This window comes from Mercurialis annua, linkage group LG5 (assembly GCF_937616625.2).
Source record: "Mercurialis annua linkage group LG5, ddMerAnnu1.2, whole genome shotgun sequence".
Classification (NCBI taxonomy): domain Eukaryota; kingdom Viridiplantae; phylum Streptophyta; class Magnoliopsida; order Malpighiales; family Euphorbiaceae; genus Mercurialis; species Mercurialis annua.
In genome coordinates this window covers 51,860,052-51,880,659 of record NC_065574.1, presented here as the reverse complement: position 1 = coordinate 51,880,659, position 20,608 = coordinate 51,860,052, and the positions used below count along the sequence as shown (strand labels likewise).

Here is a 20,608-nt window from a genome sequence, read left to right as displayed (position 1 = left end):
TCTAGTTTATCCACTTATGGGCGGTGGATATATTTAAATCGTGAAATCGGATTTTGGTCTGTATCATGCAGTAGTTTGCTAAACTTATCATGTTTTTTTGGGTCAATTTTTGTTATCATGTTAATATGGAGTAAGTTACAGATCTGTGTAAAAAAGCGTGTGACTTTTCATGCGGTACCTTTCCCTATAAAATAGCTGACGTGCGGTACCATTTTTCACAAAAAGTTTACATTTTTTACGTACAATGACGTCAGCAGGCCTGACGCGCGCGTCAGGCCTGCTGACGCATGACATGTGCACCAGATGTGCTGGTGCACATGCTACACTGACCCGCGGGTGACGCGCGCGGGTCAGTTAGCCAACCTATTTTTTTTTAATTTTAATAAAACAAACCTTTTCTTACTTATTTATTTATTTAATAATTAAATTTTATCTAATATTTAAAACAAACACTTTATCTAATTTTTTTATTCAATTTATCTATTAATTTACTTATTTAAATTTTAAATTTTAAAAAACTAATATTAATTTAAATTTTAAAATATAAATATACTAAATTTTAAAAATATAAAATACACAAATAATATTTCCCTCGTCTCATAAAACTAATTTTTTTAATCTATAGAAATAAAAAAATAGCCACTTTTATTTTTAATTTAAGATTATATTATCAAAATACCCTCATGATTCTATTCTTAGAACATTCAAAAAAATATAATTTTATAAATTACTTATCGAATACATTATTTTTACACACCAAAACACGGGTTTGATGCATAAAATATATTTATTATGTATAAATTATGTATCTATTAAGTATATTTAAAAAAATATATATATCATGTATAAATTATGTATCAACGATTTATCTCTTTAACACATTTTAAAAATATACCTATGATATATAAATTATATATCATATGTATATAAAATATGCATACAGAATATATATGTAATACATGTACTAAAATTTTGCGATAATCTCTGAAATGTATAAAAATATTAGTAATAGAACTTTAAAAATAAGAAAAAGGTTACGAACAACGAATATGTGTTTGAAATATATTAAATATGTATTGGAGGTGTATCAAATATGTATACAAAATATAGAGAAAAAGGTTTCGGACAACGAATATGTATTAAATATGTATTAGAAATGTATTAAATATGTATGAAATGTGTACCAAATATGTATACAAAATATATATGTAATACATGTATTAAAATATATAAGGAATATGTATTAAATATGTATCAGATATGTATTAAATATGTATCAGATATGTATTTGATATTTATTGAAGATGTATCAAATATGTATCGGATATTCATCAAATATTTTTCAAATACCATTTGTATGTATCAAATATGCATCAGTTGATTCAATTAAATTTTCGACAAGTTTCTGATATGTATAAAAACATTAGTAATAGAACTTAAAAAAAGACAAAAAAAAAATTAGAAAAAAGTTTCGAAAAACGATTATGTATCAAATATGTATTGGAAATATTTTAAATGTCTTTTGTATGTATCAAATTGATTCAACTAAATCAATAAAAATAGAAAATAATAATTTAAAAATTTAATTAACTTATTTGATTAAACTCCAATCTACTATATCTAATTTATTTTTTGATTTTAAAATTAAAAAAATTATTATTAGTATATTTTAGTTGATTTAATTCTTTATATCTATATTTTTAAAATTAAAATTAATATTAGAATTTTTTAATTAATTCAATTTCTCATTTTTTTAAAATTAATATTAATATTTTTTTCATAAATTTATATAGATTAGATTATTTTTGGCATAATTTAAATTAATAAATATATTTTTTAAAAATATATATGTAAATAATTTTTATTATAATTTATTAAAAAAAGGAATTCTTTTTGATGTGTTCATTCAGTGAACACATCAAATTAACTGACCCACTGCGGGTCAGTTTCTAGTGCACCAGCTGGTGCACTAGACAAGATAAGACAGCAGGCCTGACGTGCGTCAGGCCTGCTGACGCGCGATGATGTCAGCGCGGATAGGGACACGCGCTGACATCAGCAAAAAAAGGTATTCAGTGTAATAAATTGATATTTTCTGGTACGCGTGTAAAATTTTGAAGAAAAAAGGTAGCCATGTTATTTGGGCCCAAAAAAGGCTTAGTTCTGTAATTAAACCGTTAATATGATTGCATTGCTAGGCGTGTATCAATATATCATGAATTGGTTAATCCATTAGCTTAATTGTTTCAAAAATCACAAACTTTCGCGGTTTTTGGTATTTAACATACTTTTAATTTTGGCATATAAATACACAAACCATCAATTTTTTTCATATATAACATGAGCACTATTTTTAACATAAAACAACACCGCTTTTGATCTGAAACGGCAACGTTTTATACCTAAAACATCACAATTTTTCACCTAAAACGAAAATTTGATCATATATGCAAAAAATTGAAGGTTCATAACAAAAATTAAAAATTCGTGTCAAATACTAAAAACACGCAAAAGTTGATGAGTTTTTGTTCATTTAAGCCTAATCCATTTAAAATTGGTTAGCATGGACATATGTTAAAATAATTATGGGTAATTTTCGGAAACAACCAACTTTTCCAATTTTTTAACTTTTATACGGCTATTACTTTTCTATCTCTAAACTACCGTACACGGAGCCATTTTTTTCTTTTATACGTGCCTTCAAAACAATTTCTCTCTTCGCATCTCTTCTTCCTCCTATACTCTGTGTCCATCGTTCTAAGGTCAAAATAATTATCATCGAAACAATACAAGCCATTCATTCTCTGAAATGGCGGCATCGAGCTATGGTGGCGTTTGGGCTGGCGGCGGTGCGACGAAATTCCGACTGGTGGCGTTGCGGTCATTCCCCTTCACCGCCTTTCCACTGCTACGGCCGTTTCCCTTCACCGCTTTCACTGCCACGGCCGTCCCCCTTCACCGCCGTTTCATCGCTGCTGCTGCCCTTTTTTTGCCACCGTGCTTTTTTCAGATCTGATGTAATCCAGTTCATACCACTCAAACGGAATGAACCCAAAATACTTAGGATTTCTGCTAAATTTTTGGTCTCGAAATTATATTGCAAGTTATTTCTCTTCAGTTTGCAAAAAATTGTGTTGCAAATCCATCTTTTTTTACCTTGTGGATAATCTTCAATTGTGTTGCAGATCCATCTCTGTTTAGTTGGTAGGAAAATAGAAAAAAAATTAAGTTTATTTTCTTTTATCATCAAAACAATTAAGGATTCAGTTTTGTGTCTCTGGTTGGATCCTGAGTTAATTTGTTGTGTTTATAATTTTGTTGAACAACTCATGGTTCAATTTTTTAATCGATGACTTTATCTCATGGAATTTAAAGAGCTTCATTTATTATGCTGCATGTGGTCTGAAAGTACAAAAGCATAGAGAAGACTAAAATTGAAAATTGGCCATTTAATTTGTTTATGTTTGCTATTGATGTATACTTTTAGTGTCGACTTTAAGAAATTATGAATGAGATGCTATGCATATTTTGATGCTTTTGCTAGGTTTATCCCAATGATTGTTTGCTTTTTTATTTTGGTGATTTTAGCATTCGTGAATAAATAATAATGATAAGGAATGTTACAATGTTGATATTATGTTGATATTGTGTTGATTTTCAATTGTTATTTTGTTGATATTAGTATTGGTGAAAAAAGCAATAATAATATTGAATTATTGTAATCTTATAGTGTTGATTTTATGTTGACATTGTGTTAATTTTATGTTGATATTTGGTTGATTTTAGTATTAACGAAAAAGACCACATTATACGTGGAATAAAATAAAATAAATTAAAATTACATCGAAATAACGTTGAAAAATAAAAATTAATTTAAAATAGATTTAAAAATTTAGATTAGTCAGTTTACTACATATTGATTTTTGGTTGATTTTGTGTTGATTTCATGTTGATATATGAAAAAAAAAATATATCGTAAATAACAAAGTCTGGTTAAAATGAGCAAAAATATTAAAAAATATTTAAATGTAAAAATCAATATAAAGAAGATTTAAAAATTAATATATATATTAGTCAGTTTATTAAATGTTGTTGATATTGTGTTGATATTATGTTGATATTATGTTGATAAAAATTGACGAAAAATGTCAACAGTAAAAAAAGTCAAAAAAATAAAAAAAAATAAAAAAATTCTAAAAATTGAATTTATAGTAAATATTAAGTGCAGAAATATAATGGTGAAAAAAATAATTAAAAATAATAAAAGAAAATGATGGAAAATAAAAATTAGTATATAAAGTAAGTTTTTTTAAAAAGATAGTATAAAAGAAAAGAAAGTTGGTATGAAAAGTAAGGATTTAGAGAGGATGGTATAAAAGTAAATGTTGTAGAAAAAACAGTATTTTGTATAAAAAGCCCAATAATTATTAATAAATCTCTAGTTTTACCTAAGTTTTAATGTTTAATTATATAATAGCACAAAAATTATTATTTAACAATGGTTTAATTATTATTATTTTACTGTTTGACTTGGACCAAGAATCATAAACGTGTTATAGTGGCAACACTATTTGAGGAATTTACACAAAATACTTTCTTTTTAAATTTATTTGCACTTAATATTTCACTTTTAAAAATTTATTTTTTTATTATTTTTAATTGTACTCTCAACTAAATTTGACTTATTAGCATTTTATTCCCCTCATATGAAACACATGTACTTTTTTTTTCTCTTTTTTTTTCTTTTCTCTTCTTTTCTCTGTAATTTTTTTATATTTTTTCTATTTCAATGAAATTTCTTGACAAATTATATCTAAATCTTCTATTATTTATCTAATATATTCGATCTATACAAAAATAATTAAAAAATTGAAACAAATAAAAAATCAACGATGAAAAATTAAATTTGTCTCAAAGAATGTGAAGCAGCGGAATATTCCGCCATTGCCACCATCATATCTTCTTATTCTGGATTTTCTTTTTTCTCTTTCTATCTTTGTGTGTATTAATTGTCAATTTTTATTGATGATTTTATTCATACGTTTGAAAATATTGTAAACCGTTTGAAACTGTTTGGAACCGTTTTTTGGAACTGTTTAAAACTATTTTAAATTGTAATTTTGAGATATGTTTGAAACTATTTAAAAACTTTATAAACTATTTGAAATTGTTTTTTAAAGACTGTTTAAAATTGTTTTTGAAACCATTTTAAATTGTTTGAAACTTTTATAAACTGTTTGAAACCTTTATACAAATTTAACTATAAAAAGGTTATAAAATTGTGTTTCAATTTTTTTTTGAACTTGTTTGAAACCGTTTAAAATTGTTTCTTAAAATTGTTAGAAATCTTTGTAAACTGCCGAAACTATTGTAAAATGTTTGAAACTGTTTGTTTTTTAAACTGTTTGAATTCTTTGTAAACTGTTTGAAACTATTTAAAATATTTATACATTGTTTGAAACCATTGTATAAACTGTTTTTTAAAAACGGTTGTCAAAATATGTCTTAAAAACCGTTTTCAACCGTTTGAAACCCTCTGAAGTAAAAATACAAAGCACCAAGTAAAAATATAAAGTCTTGACACGTTGGAGTATGACTTTCAAGTTTTGGTTTTGGAGTTAATTTTTGCAAATATTTTTTCTATTTAGGTATTTTCCTAATTTTTCCAAACAATTTCAATAAGTTTAATTGTTACCAAGTCCGAAAAAAATCAAGTCCGACACACGAGCCCTTAAGCTCAATAATAATAACAAGCAATGACCAAAATAAAAAAAATTATTGCACGTTGTGCCATGTCATTCGTGCAACAAATCAATGATACGTTGGCCATGTGAAAAAATTAATAATTAAAAATAAGTAATTATTAAAACATTTCCTATCGTAAAATGCTAATTGGCTTGTTGTAAATATGACATGAAATAATCAATGTATGGGATAAACTATTCCATAGTAATTGAGATAGATTCTAACATACCTCCACTCAGGGGCGGAAGCAGGAGTTCAATTAGGAGGGTCGAATTTTCGCTTTCGACTGCTTAGAAAAATCAAACGACAATAAACATTGTGAAAAGTAGTAATTTTCACTTGTAGAACCGTCCCTGAAAGAAAACAAACGCCCCTAACACCTGTAGGGCGGCTTGTAGGGGCGGTTAAGTAAAAAAACACCTTTATATTTTTATTTTTATTTTTTCTGTTAAATTGGGTAAGCCGACCCTCTTGACCCTCCCATGGTTCCACCCATGCCTCCATCCAACAAGTAAGGTATAATCAGATGTTCCTCTCAGTATAATGATAGGAGTATTTTACTCCTATAATTATGGTCGATTATATTCAGTGTTTATCACATTTAGTATTAATTTCATACATTATTTGGCATTTTTATGTTTGATAGTGTTTGTTAGTGTTTCAGTGGAAATTAGGTGATTATCGAGTATTTGGAGCTAATTAATGATGGATTAAGCGTTGGAGTAAAAGCATAGCTTGCAGACGAAGGAATTAACATCGTAAAAAAAGGTTCAAACGGGACATTCCTATTTTCGAACGAACCTTATGCAGTAAAGCTTTGTTCCCGTTCGAAAAACACAATTCCCGAACGGGAACCATGAAGAAAAAGGCCAAGTCTCGGACAGCTGGAAGGCATTCTCGAACGAGACTCAAGAGGAAATATGAAGGTTTCGTTCGAACCATGGGAATTTGGCTTAAGTCTCGAACGGGAATCAAAAGTCTCGAACGAGAAAGAGGTGAAATTTGCCTAATCAGAATTGGACTTGGACTTAATCTCCTTTTCCGACTTTAAACGCGACTCCTATTACAAATTCGATTCGTAAATCGACTTAGAAGATTCCAGAGCTTCCTCCACTATATAAAGACCTTGTAATAGACTAGTTTTAGATATTAGAATACATTAGTTATATTTTCGTTCTCTTAAAATAGCGTTCTAGCTTCTGTTTTCCAGCAGTTTATAAGTAGTTTATAATTAGTTTCTGCAAAGAACGATTGTGAAGATTTCAAGTTTAATCAAGACGATTCTTTCGAAATTGACAACTCCGGTATTTATTGTTCTCATTATGTTTAATTCTTCATCTTCTTGTTTGTTTAATTTAAGCTTAATCATGAGTAACTAAATCTTTTGTTCGGGGATTGATATGAACACTTAGATTAGTTTTCGAATCGGATTAGGATCTATTAAGTGAATAAATTGTGTTTTAATTACTACGTTTAATGCTTGAATTAATTTGATCACTTAGTTCACGATTTTGTGTTTAATTAACTAATTGAGAGATTGTTAATTAAATAGACATAAGTAATTAAAAACTTAGAGGGAAACACCGTGAGAGCGGGTTGGAATTTAGATAGTCGTTGAGTTTGCTTCATAATTATAATTTGATTATTTAATTCAGTTTTAATATTATGAGAGCAAGTTAATAATTGATTAGTTAATTAGGTTGTGATTTTATTTGAATCTTTAAGGCTTTAGAGAGCGGGATTCGGTGCATTAGAATAGCTCGATTCACAATAAAATCACTTAATAAGTTTTAATCCATTCTTTTACTAGTTTATTTGGAATTATCAATCATTGAGCTTATTATCCATATTGTTTAAACCTTAAATTTATTTATTTGTTTTAGTTTATACTAGTTTACATAATTGATTTAATTTTCTTTAGATTTCAATTTAAGTTTCAAAATCCAATTAAATTTTCTAGCTAACCAATTAAAGAGTAATCGAAATTAGTTGTTTAATCTATTGCTTCTGTGGGATCGATACTTGGTCTTCCAAATTATATTACTTGCACGATATCGTTTACACTTGCGATTATTTGCCAACATATAACTGGGATACAAAAACCATATATTATTTATCTAACAAGGCAATACGAGAGCGTCTGAAAATTCTTTGACATGCATAAAGTGTTCTCTCGCGCCATCCGCGACTAACACACATCACCTATGGATTACCATAATGAACATCTCATCAAATTGAAATTAGTATGGAATCACAGAAGAAACATCCAATGCTCTATAGACCTTATACGCTTTATGGCAAATTTTAGTGTGCTTCTCTTTTTTACATTATTCACTCATTTCATTCTTTTATCTTCAATTTTTTTTCTCTACTAAACTAACTTCAGCATCGAAGTAAATAGCCAGAATCTTATTCTAACTTTGTTTCTGATTTCTTTCTTCTTGATTTTTAGGTTTATGTCCAACCACATACGTATTCTAGAGCCTTGGTAATTTATCAGTTAGCATGGACACATATTAAACTAATTGATATTAAATCTCTACTTTATCTAAAGTTAATGTTTAATTATAACTTTATTTAACAATGGTTTGATTATTATTATTTTCCATCTAACTTGTAAGAATAATTGAAAAAAATAAGTAAAATATTTTTCAAATCGCTTCAAATTCTACTTTAAATCGATTTTATAGTTGGCCTAAGATGGGCTAACCGGCCAAGACACATGAAATTGTGATTTTTGAGCAATTGAAATAAAAAGAAAGAGGTATTTTAGATTTTTCTAGATACATTAGAAGTCTTGTTAATTGAAGTAGAAGTGAATAAAGAGAACACATAAAAAAGAAGAGCTTTAACTTTTATTTTCACAACTTTCTGATAAAAAGAGTAAAGGATTAATAGCAACCACTCCAAAATTAAAGAAAATAATCAAGATTCATCAATGCTAAACTTACTTAGGCGAGATATAGCTAAGTCAAGCAATTAGGGGGACCCAGGCCGAGATACCATAGTAATGCGGTAATGACGTTGAAAAGAACATAGAGACAACTTGAATCCATCAGGGTATCTCCGCATACTGAAGAACAGATGAAGGCCGGAACACATTATAAACTGAAGACTCGGACAAACTATGTACCGAGATAACAATCGAATCCTAATGAACTTTTAGGGACCACATACAGTATCTGGCACACGAAGAATGTTCCTTGCATATTGCGATTGTGTATCTGGCACTACACTCGAGAAGCAACAGAAAACTGTCACATCAGCTAACTGAAAAGTGGGGACCGAAGAAGAGAAGGAATCTGCTACATCATGTTTGCACGGAAACCCATGAAAGGTACCTTACATGCAAACCCTAGAGGCAATTATTTTTCACCAATATTCTTCTCTTTCTCTTCTTTTTTTTTCACTGAAACTGACTTGAGCGTCAGAGCGAATTGCCGGTGTCCCCCACGTGTATTCCACCTAACCTCTATTTCTCTTATCTCTTTCATGTTACATCCCAAAGCTTATAGATCGGCCCTTAGCAGTGATTTATCAATCACGATCAGTCGAGAAAAAAGATCTTCATTTATCTATTATGAAATTATGGAAAGCCGTTTTTATTATGTCAAATTATTTTTAAATTCAATTTTTTTATTCTTTATTAATTACGGCAAAACTTTTAGATTCATATAATATCCAATTTGTAAGTTTTTTTTTTTCAATTGTGATCAAAATTTTGATTTTGATTTTTTAATCCAAACTCTTTAGAACAAATTTAAAAAAATTGTCTAATTTTTAAAATGAGTTAATATGAACGTTTGGTCGCAATTGATAAAAGACGTAAAGGTTTAAATTTTAAAAAATCAAATTTAAAATTTTGGTAATAATTTCAAAAAAGAACTTTCAGATTAGACAAAACTGTAATAATTAGAAGTTGTAATTGATAAAAGGATAAAGATTTGAATAAAACAAATAGTTAGATGATTTATTAACATAGACAAGTTAGTCTAAATTAGAGTCAGGGACGTAGTTTAATTTTCAAAAATTTGATATAAAACAAATGAATTAAATTAAATTATTGTGAGATTAGTAATTTTCTATTTTAATTTTCTTTTTATAATATTATTGTGAATACGTTGTCTTATCATCAATTAATTTTTGTTCTAAATTCATATCGAGATTGAGAAATGAAATATGAACTTGAATAGGTACTTTATGATAGAGATAATTATATTATATATTTACACACCTTCTTATAAATGTCAATTGAGTTTGAAGCGTGAAGAAATAGATACGTAAACTCACTTCACTTTATATCCAAATATTTTAATAAGTAAATAAAATTTGTCAAGGATCGAACTCTAGACTTTTCAATTTTAAAGGTTCTAATACTACATTAAATAATCAATTCACTCAAAAATTCAAATTTAAACTTTCGGATGAATTGAGTTTTTGATTATAAGTGCAATTTGTTTTTAGATATAACATAAGAGAATGTAATTTGTTTTAATTTAACCGCTATATATATATAAATATAAATTATAATTGTATCTCAAGGTCATAGGTTGAATCATTTTTTCCTTCTCCTTATTGTAACAAACAAGAAAAATGTGTATAAAAGTGAGAGGGAGGGTGGGCAAGTTGCATACACTTTGAATATTCAGTGAATAAGAAGAAGAGATTGAAAATGGACAGCCACTTTAAAGAGTAAATCATGGAGTAAGTAGATGAGCATTATCACTAGAGAATCATTTAAAGATCATGAAATCATTGCTATAAAGTTTGTTGAAGTTCACATAATGTAGGAAAGCCATCTATATCTTTTTTCTTCCACCACATCTTAGTTACAAAAAGATGATCTAATTGCCCAAAAATATTGAATATTTTAATTTATTTTATGATTCTATCTTAAAAAAGAGAAATGCCATACTACACGAATGGTTAGAACACGAAAGGCACCAATTTATTGAGAAATACTATTAATTAATGCTAATGGACTAAAAATTCCTATATTCTATGTTTAGATGTGTATGTGAGCACACAAAATTACATTTCACTTCTTTTTATCCTTTTAAATTTAATTAGCACTTGTTAAAATAAATTCTTTATTGCAATTTTGTTTATTTGTTCAATGTTTATTTTTTAGTTTACTACAAGTTTTTTTTAAAATTAGTATTAAGAGAGCTTTATAAAATATATCATCTCTAACTAATATTTTTTTCTTTTCAAAAGTAATTAATATTTTAAAAATAAATTACTTGAAATAAATTTTGCTCATTGAAATAATTTTTTTAAATAATAATTAATATTTCAAAAATAAATTACTTAAATTATAGAAATATTTCAAACAAAAATTTATTTGATTTATTATAGTTTAATTTTTTGGTTATTAGAATTACTGATATTAAAGAAATGTTGAGATTTTGTTAAAAAAATATTTCAATCAGTTATATCATCATTTGATTTTAAGAATTATTTTTAAAAATTTATTACTTTTTAAAAGAAAAAATAACATCACAATCAGGTTTATTTAGAGATAGTATATTTTACAAAGCTCTCTTGACATTAATTTTTAAAAGATGTATGCAATAAATTAAAAAAATAAACATTAAACAAATAGAAAAATTGAGATAAAAAAATTATTTTAACAAGTAATTAAAAGGATAAAGAGAGGTGGAATGCATTTCATGTGCTGACACATATGTCTAAACATAGATAATAGAGATTTAACCCATTAGTATTAATTAACACAAGTTTTAATAAATTAGTGTAGTAGACGTTATTTTCCATTTGTATATATCATTTTTTAATCAATAAAATTTAAATTTTGCTAAAAAGAAAATTAGTGTCTTTCGTGTGCTAACCACTTCGTGTGGTATAGCATTTTTCTTTTTAAAAAAGTCTATTTTAGTTTAATTTTGATAATAATATTTTAATTGTAGTTAATATTTTATTTTTCGAGAAAGATTTCAAATATTTTTATTTTTTTCATTTATGACCAAATTTTTTAATTTCGTCAATTATAGCATAATTTGAAAAAATATTTTTCAATATAAAAAATGCAAGGTTTGACCAAAAATAATTTTTAAAAGTTATTTTTTCTAATGAATAAATATGCGTTTACAATTGAAAAATGTATTTATCAAAATTGGATTAGAATTAATACTTTAAAAAATGTAGGCTATAAATACAAAAAAAATGAAAATGTTGATTTTTTTTTCTAGTGATTAAGGCAAAAAGATCTTATATTCTTCTTTTTGTGCTAACTTTTTGAAATATGGTTGACAAATTAAGGACCATACTTTTTCTTTTTCTTTTTAAGATTCCAGAATTTGGTTATAGAAGTCCCGTAGCATCTGCCTGCATATGGTCTGCCTCTCTTTGTTGTTTCACAAAGTTTCCAATGCATAAAGACAACTAAATATCATTTCGCTTTGCCTGCCAAGTGTATAGGACCATCCTAATTTCTGCTAGAGGGATTATTCTTCTTAAAAGCTCTCTATATAAATTCTTTGGCATAAAGTTGATTGTTTCCTTGTGGAGAAATTAATTATGAAAATTAAAAGGGCTAATGTCAAAATAATTCACTAACTTTACACGTTTTCTCATTTTAATCACGCCGTTTAAAAATTGTCATTTTCATACACCAACTATCAATTTCTCTGAAATCCATATACGGTTCAAAAATTCGGCAAAAGTTGATGACGTCTCACTATCTAATTCGTTATGATATGTCACTATCTGGCTGACAACTCAGCAATTTTCACCAGATTTTTAAACGGTGTATGAATTTGAGAAAAATTAGTAGTTCGTATATAAAAATGACAATTTTTAAATGGCGCAATTAAAATGAGAAAACGTGTAAAATTGGTAAATTTTTATGACATTAACTCAAATTAAAATTATAGTGAATTTGTCAATAGATAAATGCCAATTCAATAATTTAAATTAATTATATCCAAACAGCAAATATAAAAAATAATTAATCTAATTAATAAATAATATAAATTTTAATCATTCAACTTATTTTTATGATAAATTAGTCCATAATTAAAATAATCTATCTAATGTTATTATTAAAAACTGTTTTTTACTCTAAACCAGTGCTTTAAAAACCGGATCGGATCGGCCGATCGAACCGGTTAAATCAGAAACTGGCCAATGATTTGGTCTAGAACCGCCAAAAACCAGATCTTTTGGTTGAACCGGGTTGGACTGCATCGAACCGGTAGAAAACCCGGTGAATTATAATTTTTTAAATTTATCAAACCGGTTGAACTGGAAACCGGTGGCCTCACCGGTTCAGCCACCAGTTCGGTTTTCAAAACATTTCTCTAAACATGGACCAATTTATCATAAAAATAATTTAAAAAGTTTAAATTGTATTTTATTTTTATTAATTAGATATTTTTTGTCAATCACCAAAAGAAGCAATTTAATGCAATATTTATTTGTCAATTTTATTAGAATCGTTAATTTATAAATTCGTATTGTCCTTCGTTTTTTATCATTTATTTTTAGTTCAAGTCAATTTAGTCAATGTAAGATGAATTTCGAACTTATTACCTATTATTTCAAAATCTAAATTTGAAGCGGCAACTTGTCTTTTTGACAAATTTAAAAACAGTTGCTAAAAAAGGCTTAATTAAGTCATATTAAGTTAATAGCGATGGTAAAAATATTGTCGGATGTGATTATTATAGGCTCCCCCATGAAAAGTAATTTGGAATGTGAAAAAGTTGTCGGTCGTTATAGGTTTCGCCGTTAAAAGCAATTTCATGAAAATCTTAAATTAGACTAGTAAAAGATATTGGACCAATTAATAATTTTGAACTTAAAAAATCAAGGATGACAAAAATTATTCATGTTAAGTAATAATCAATTCAATATTAGTCACACTTAAAAAAGTATTAAAAATGTAAATAAATATCATGTCTCCAATAATTTAAAAGAATATTAATCAAACTATGTATTATTTGGTCCAAACATGTTCAATGTCTATAGAGTTTTCAAACATATCTTTTCATATGCAACGATATCTTTTGATTACGCTAAAATATAAATAGTTTGTTAAGCTTATTAATTAATTCACACGTTTTAAAATAAAAATAAAAATAAAGTTAATGTAAAGTGGAATGATCAATTGATCACATTTGCTATTTACATAGTCCACGTATCATGTCTATATTTATTAATTAATATATTTATTACTATCACGTGTCATACGATAAATGAATGTTCCGTAATACTACGTGACGAAGTAGGTTCGTGTAAGTATTTTTCATCCATATATATGCATTTAGCTACAAGAACAAAGTGTACATGAACTTGTTTCGATGGTCGTCTTTACACCTTAAAGACTAAATATTAATTTTGTCGTTTAATAGAAAAAATATCACTCAACTTAATTTTATATAATTTTAATGATTAATTTTTTCCGTTGCAATAAAAATAAAATTATTATTAAAATAAATTAAAACTGAGTAATTAAAATAAAACAATTTAAATATTTAGTGTTCTCAAAATCAATTACTTAATATTTTAATAACATCTTTACTTTTATGTAATAATTTATAAAATTAGTTCAAATTTAGAATAAAAATAAAACTATAATTAGTGTTACTTTTTTATTAATTATGTTCAATATGTAATGTTCATTTAAATAAAGTAAAACTGCAGTCACATGATAAAAATGAATAAAAATTACAATAATATGGCAAGTTGCTTTTTTTTTAGTTGATACTAAAATTCTAATTCTTAAAATCATAAAAAAAAAACATTGAAAACAATTAAAAGAGACTGCAATTAATTGAGATATAATTTTCATTGTTTCTCATCAAGTGGACGTGCCGGAGTGGTTATCGGGCATGACTAGAAATCATGTGGGCTCTGCCCGCGCAGGTTCGAATCCTGCCGTTCACGTTCGTTTTGTTTATTCTTTTAACAATGATGTTCACTTGTTGGGCATCTCATTTTAATTATTTGCTTAATAGTCCAAACCAATGAAACCATGCTTATTTCAATAATAACAAATACTGAAATACACATTTTCATCAGCACTGCATTTTTCCTGTTAGCTCATATCACTATCATCATTAAGTGGAGTCATTCTACGGTGTCTGGCTTTTTTTGTTTATGAATTATACTAATGAAATTACAAACTATTAAATGAATTGTATTCAATATTAATCGTCACCATATATAGTTATCCATTAAAATATATATGGAATAAATAAATTGTAAGACAAATATATTTATAGATAAAATAAACTATAGAGAAACATTTAAAGAATAAGGATTAAAACCAAATTTAAACTCATAACTACTTAAGTGTGATAGACTCTCTCATAAATTAAAATTAGAACATCATTTGGGATGATAGTTTCAGGGTTTATAGATTTTAAATTCATAAAATATAAATTCAATAACTTTCAAAAAATTTAACATTTAAATTCAATACAAAAACCAATAAAGTTTATAAAAATAATTTTCAAATAATAAATATTACAACAATTTATCATCCATAAACATAGCAATTTTTCTTTTAACTAAAGTGGTGGAATTTTAAAACCTTAAAAATAACATAGTATATAATAGAATAACAAATTTTCCAAAACCTACGTGTCATAACAATTTGTAGCTTATGAAACAATTAAATTCTATTAATTTTTTTTATATGTTACAAAATTCTTAAAAAAAATTCTTGGTAAGGCTTTCTTAGCCCAAAACTCGCTTGATATGGCCCATATAGTTCTGCAACTAAAACCCTAACCCTAAACTAAAACCCTAAAACCTAGAACCTTCCATTCCAATCTACACCAACTTTACTCCTTCCATTTTATACAGATCCAACCTCACACCTTCTTCCCCACCGGAATCCCTCCATTTCCAGCAATGGCGAAACGTTTCATTCCAACCCTAAATCGTATTCTCGTCGAAAAAATCCTCCCTCCGTCCAAAACAACCGCCGGAATTCTCCTCCCGGAATCATCCGCTAAGGTAATAAAAATATCGAATTTCTTGATTGTTTATGTTTGAATTTTGTTGGGTGAATGATGGATTATGATTCTGTTGAAGCAGCTGAACTCTGGAAAAGTTATTTCTGCTGGTCCTGGATTGAGAACTAACGAAGGGAAAACTATTCCAACTTCGGTTAAAGAAGGCGATACCGTGCTTCTGCCTGAGTATGGCGGTACCCAAGTGAAGCTTGATGATAAAGAGTATGTGCTCTGTTTTGTTTTTGGTAAATGTTTTAAATTTGTTAGGAAAATGTGCAAAACTGAACCTAATGTTTAGCCCGCGCGACTCTTGTAAGCATCTTGCTAGCACCTTATGTATTTCGGGAATAATTATACAACACAACGGTTTCGCCACGTCATTTGTGAACAAACCAAATGACATGGCACATCCGTTGTGTGGGATAAACACTCGTATTTCGGACGTTAAAAGTGACCATAATGTCTTGAATTAAAAAGACACGAAAAATCTCAACTCTATATAACGCGCTATAATTTTTGTGTGTTTTTATGCGATAAACTATTGTAGAAAATTAATTTTCTTTTGTTGATTTTTGGTTTGTTTGTGTTTGTGTTTGCAGGTATTTCTTGTATAGGGATGAGGATATTTTGGGGACTCTGCATGACAATTGAATGTAATGTTGTCTTCTATATAGCTTCTCTTTTGTATTAGTGCTTTAAAATGGGTTATTGATGTTGAGATTGAAGAACCTCCTCTCAAAAAAAAATGTTGAGATTGAAGAACCTTAATTGAATTGAGCTATAAAACCCTTTTGGAATGGGAAATGGATCTCTTATTTTAAGCACATGTGGCCTTCTATGGAAATTTTTAAAATAAAATGCATTTTAGTAATTTCATTAGTGTTGTATTACTGGTAGAAGTTCTTTTTATTGAAGATTCATTAGAGTAATGCTGAATTGTACTGGAAATCACTTATGAGGCCTTTGAGTAAATGGTTTGACACTTTTCTTTACTGAAGTCTTTCATTGTTATTGTTGGCATTCAAGATTAGATGTTGGTGGATCATTAAATTACTGCCTTCTTTTCTGTTAGGTGACTATATAGCATAGGAATGGACACGCTTCGAAACAGAAAATGGGGGAATTAAGTATATTTTTATAAGAATTTATCATTAGAGTTTTTGATAGTGTTTTCAGAAATGAAATTAAGGATTAAAAAGGTAAAGAAGTTTTTGTGCAACATAGGTAGATAACATAGGAGCAAAGGGTCATTCCAGTTTTCAAACTTGTTCGTCGTGTTCAATTAACTTACACCTAGTCACTTAATCAATAATTAATACTCACTATTTTTCGGTCTAGAATGTAATTGTACAAAATGAACAAGTTCAACACAAGATTGACTCAATTTTAAGTGAATCATTTTGACCTAACAATATAGAGTATTGTCCTTAATTGATCAGAATGGCCAAGTATGTATGAGTTAATTGATTCATACATAAACTCAAGGACCATGATGGCCCTTTGCTCTATGATATAGAGTTATTTACAATTAGGAGGCAAGATTTAGAACATGGTATAGGAGTTGATAAACAGAAATGAAACACCGGAACGAGGCTCCGTTCACCACCAAAATATGTATGGTATGGATGAAAGATATAATTAGGTGTGAGGTGCACACACTGTGAGTAGGCAGGGAAACTAGATGAAGTTAAACTATTTGGGAACCATGGAGATTAAGCTCATGCCAAATTGCATTGTGTTGATGTGCTAAGAGTGCTGTTGAGGGAAAATTGCATGATCTGTGACTGGAATTAGGTGGCAGGTCTGTTTCATGCTTGAGTAGCAGTTTTGAATTGTTTGATTGAAGTTGATAGTTACATTCATCACTTCCCCTTCTAGTGATCAAATCATTAATTAAAGACCAATTAGTATTTATTATCCTAAGCACACAACCAATTAAATTTCTTTATTTAGCTGCTTCATCATCATTTTGAAAAGGAATAATTGTAGTACTAGTTTCTCTTTTAAATTTGTCAATTAAGTACTTGATTTTTTTTGGGTTCAGATTAGCTGTTTTCTTGATAAAATTTGTTAGTGTTACTAGGAAGTTGACTGATCGACTATGCAAAATTAGTTTTTGTAGTTGGTTTTTGATAGATTAGATATGAAATTAAGTTTTATTTATGGTACTTTATAATTGTGTATACTTAAAATTAATGCATCATAAAATTTAATATTTTGATGACAACAAATTTAAGAAGTGTAGCATTTATATTATTCTTTTAAATTTATATCTGATTTCCAGCTTTAAAGTGATGGTATATAAAAATGTTGAGAAGAATGATGTGGTGCAATGTCTTTTAAAAAATGTAGAGCTTTCAAACTTAAAATCTTATTCTTCTAGAGTATAAAAAGGTTGAAACTATGAGCACGCCTCAGTTTGACTGGAATTGGATGGTCCCTTTTTACATAAGCCCTTACTTTATGCCCAAGAATGGTGTGTAATATGCAACTTTTGATGCCTTATCTGTCATAACTGAATTTTATTTTTGTTTGAAAACGTAAAAGCGATAAAAAGGTATTTAAGCCTTGCAATGGTTTGGTTATGTATAATGCTAATATTTGAGTTTCTATATAAAATTATAAGAATGTTTTAAACCTTAAGTTCATTTTGAATTTGAAGGGAGCATGTTCACAATTTACCCAGTTGGTCGTAAAATAAACGGTGTGATCAAAAAAGTAAAATTATATTGTATACTTTTATGGTAGTGGTGTCCAACTGTTACTCTGTGGTTTGGACCTCTCCAGCATTTTTTAGAAAAGGACACATAGTTACTGTAATAATAAGGCTGAGGCTGTGAAAAAAAGAAAAGGCTGAGGCTTACTTTTAAAATTCCTTATTTTAGTATATTTTCATTATTAGAGATGGAGATAGAGATTTCATCAAGTCTCTCATGATTTACTTGAAGATGTCCTTTTTGAAGTAGTGCCTATAGTATCCCCCCTCAAAATTACTTTTTTTAGCAAATCTTTTTTTCTTTTTATATAACATAACTATTTTATTAAATATATCTCTAATGAATAATTTAAATATTTTGGTCAGTCAATTTTACAAATTGAAATAATTATATTCAGTCCTTAGTTTTCGAGCATTTATTCTCATTTTAAATTTAAATAACTCTTCTCAAACTAAAATTTAAAGAATTGTATAATAATCATATCATTCATAGAATCAAAAATTTAGAAATATAACTTTTGAAAATAGGTATAAATTAAAATTGATATATTTGTTTCAGTTCGTAGATTTGGCGGACTAAATTATCCAAATCATTAATTAGAGATGTATTTAATAAAATGACTAAACTTATAAATATAATAAATCATTTTGCCTACTATTTATATTTGCTCAATATTTTTTTTTTCAAACGATAGAAGAGATACAGGGTTACACTTTTAAAACTAGATTTGAGCCCTTACATTCACCTGTCTGTTAATGCGACAAAAGATGTAGTTTTTAAAGGACTTAATGAATTGCCGGATATCTTGAGAGATACCTTAATTAAAAAGTGAAGAGGAGATTGTTAAATTTATAGATTAAGATACTAGAACGACATTGCCTTCGAACCTAACAATTTTCCAGTTGTTATTAATGCACCAATTCATGACTTTCCTCATTGTAGTTGGAGGCATACCATTAACCAGGATTGGTTTTATCAGCAACGATATCTAATCTAACAATACTTTTAATTTTTAAGCGATTATAACTACGAAATCAAATTATTACTGGACATTGCTAATTGAATTTCATTGTTATATTAAAATATATATATTTTTTGTATGCAATTCAACAATTTTTTTCTAGATGCGATTCAAAATAAAAAACAATTTTTTTCTAGATGATATAATGGACAAATCATTCTTAAGAGCTTATTATAATGTAATTATTCATATGCAGATTCAAATGTGCATCAAGGTGAATAGTAGACATAAATCATTGAGGCAGCAATGATTTTTGAAGGTGATATTTTTGTATATTTTAACTAGTGAGCAAATGATGAATGCAGGGTGTACTAAAGTACTGTATGTGCACATCACCTTCGTTTAGGTTGTCCCATAAATGTATGTTGTTCCTTTTGAGCTAAAAATACAGCATTCTACTAAAACATATTATAAAATTAAATCAAACTAAATACAGTTATTTACATGTTTAATTGCTGTAAAACTTATGAATTTTAGCGTATTTTGTAATTTTAATATAAACTTTTGAATTTTTGCAATTTAAAATACCGAACAATTTTATGCCAAACAAATTCTGGTGTGGATATCGAAGCAATGTTTATTCTGGGATTCACATTATCATTTTTTGACGAATTTTTTTTCCAGTGTTTTAAATTGTAAAAAAAAGAAAATGGAAGTTTATGTATTAAATTGTCAAAAATATGTTATAAGAGAATCAAAATCCTCAATTCATTTCTTTTGTAAAATAAGACCAAAATTATAAATCTTTTTTGAGCAAGTTTTATTTCTATTTTATATCTTTTAAAAATTAATTTAATTTATAAAATCACGTAATAGTTAAATTGTGCATTTTAGGTTATTTATTTTGACCAATGAGCTATTTATAAATTGTTAGGTTGTGTTTTAATTTTCCTTCAAACGTTCCCTCTTTCTGATTATTCAAAAAAGGTTATTTATTTTGATTTAATATAGCAAACAATGAATCATGTCCCAAAACTACAAAAATTAACTATTTTAAACCCTTATTAGGGTTATTATTTCTATATATCTCCACATTTTGCATTTTTTTTTGAAATAAGCACAATCAAAAAAACATGGCACTCTATATTCTGACTTTTTATTTTATGAAATATATAGTCTAAATACATTATACAACATCGGTT

The 20,608-nt window shown here is 27.5% G+C and overlaps 1 protein-coding gene and 1 non-coding gene across 3 annotated transcripts; both read left to right on the top strand.

Moving 5' to 3' along the window:
- Positions 1-14,570: 14,570 nt before the first annotated feature.
- Positions 14,571-14,652, top strand: TRNAS-AGA (transfer RNA serine (anticodon AGA)). The gene has a single exon. It is a non-coding gene; the product is annotated as a tRNA-Ser (tRNA).
- Positions 14,653-15,511: 859 nt separating this feature from the next.
- On the top strand, positions 15,512-16,720 carry LOC126679970 (10 kDa chaperonin, mitochondrial-like). Of its 2 annotated transcripts, XR_007641014.2 has the most exons (4): positions 15,512-15,729; positions 15,811-15,950; positions 16,328-16,457; positions 16,492-16,720. XR_007641014.2 is itself a non-coding variant. In XM_050374996.2 (3 exons), exons 1-3 carry the CDS (start codon positions 15,625-15,627, stop codon positions 16,377-16,379), a joined length of 297 nt encoding a protein of 98 aa, XP_050230953.1. In that variant the 5' UTR covers positions 15,512-15,624; the 3' UTR covers positions 16,380-16,720. The 2 variants fall into 2 exon arrangements, 1 of the variants encoding a protein (XP_050230953.1); XM_050374996.2 differs by having other exon boundaries at positions 16,328-16,720.
- Positions 16,721-20,608: the final 3,888 nt, after the last annotated feature.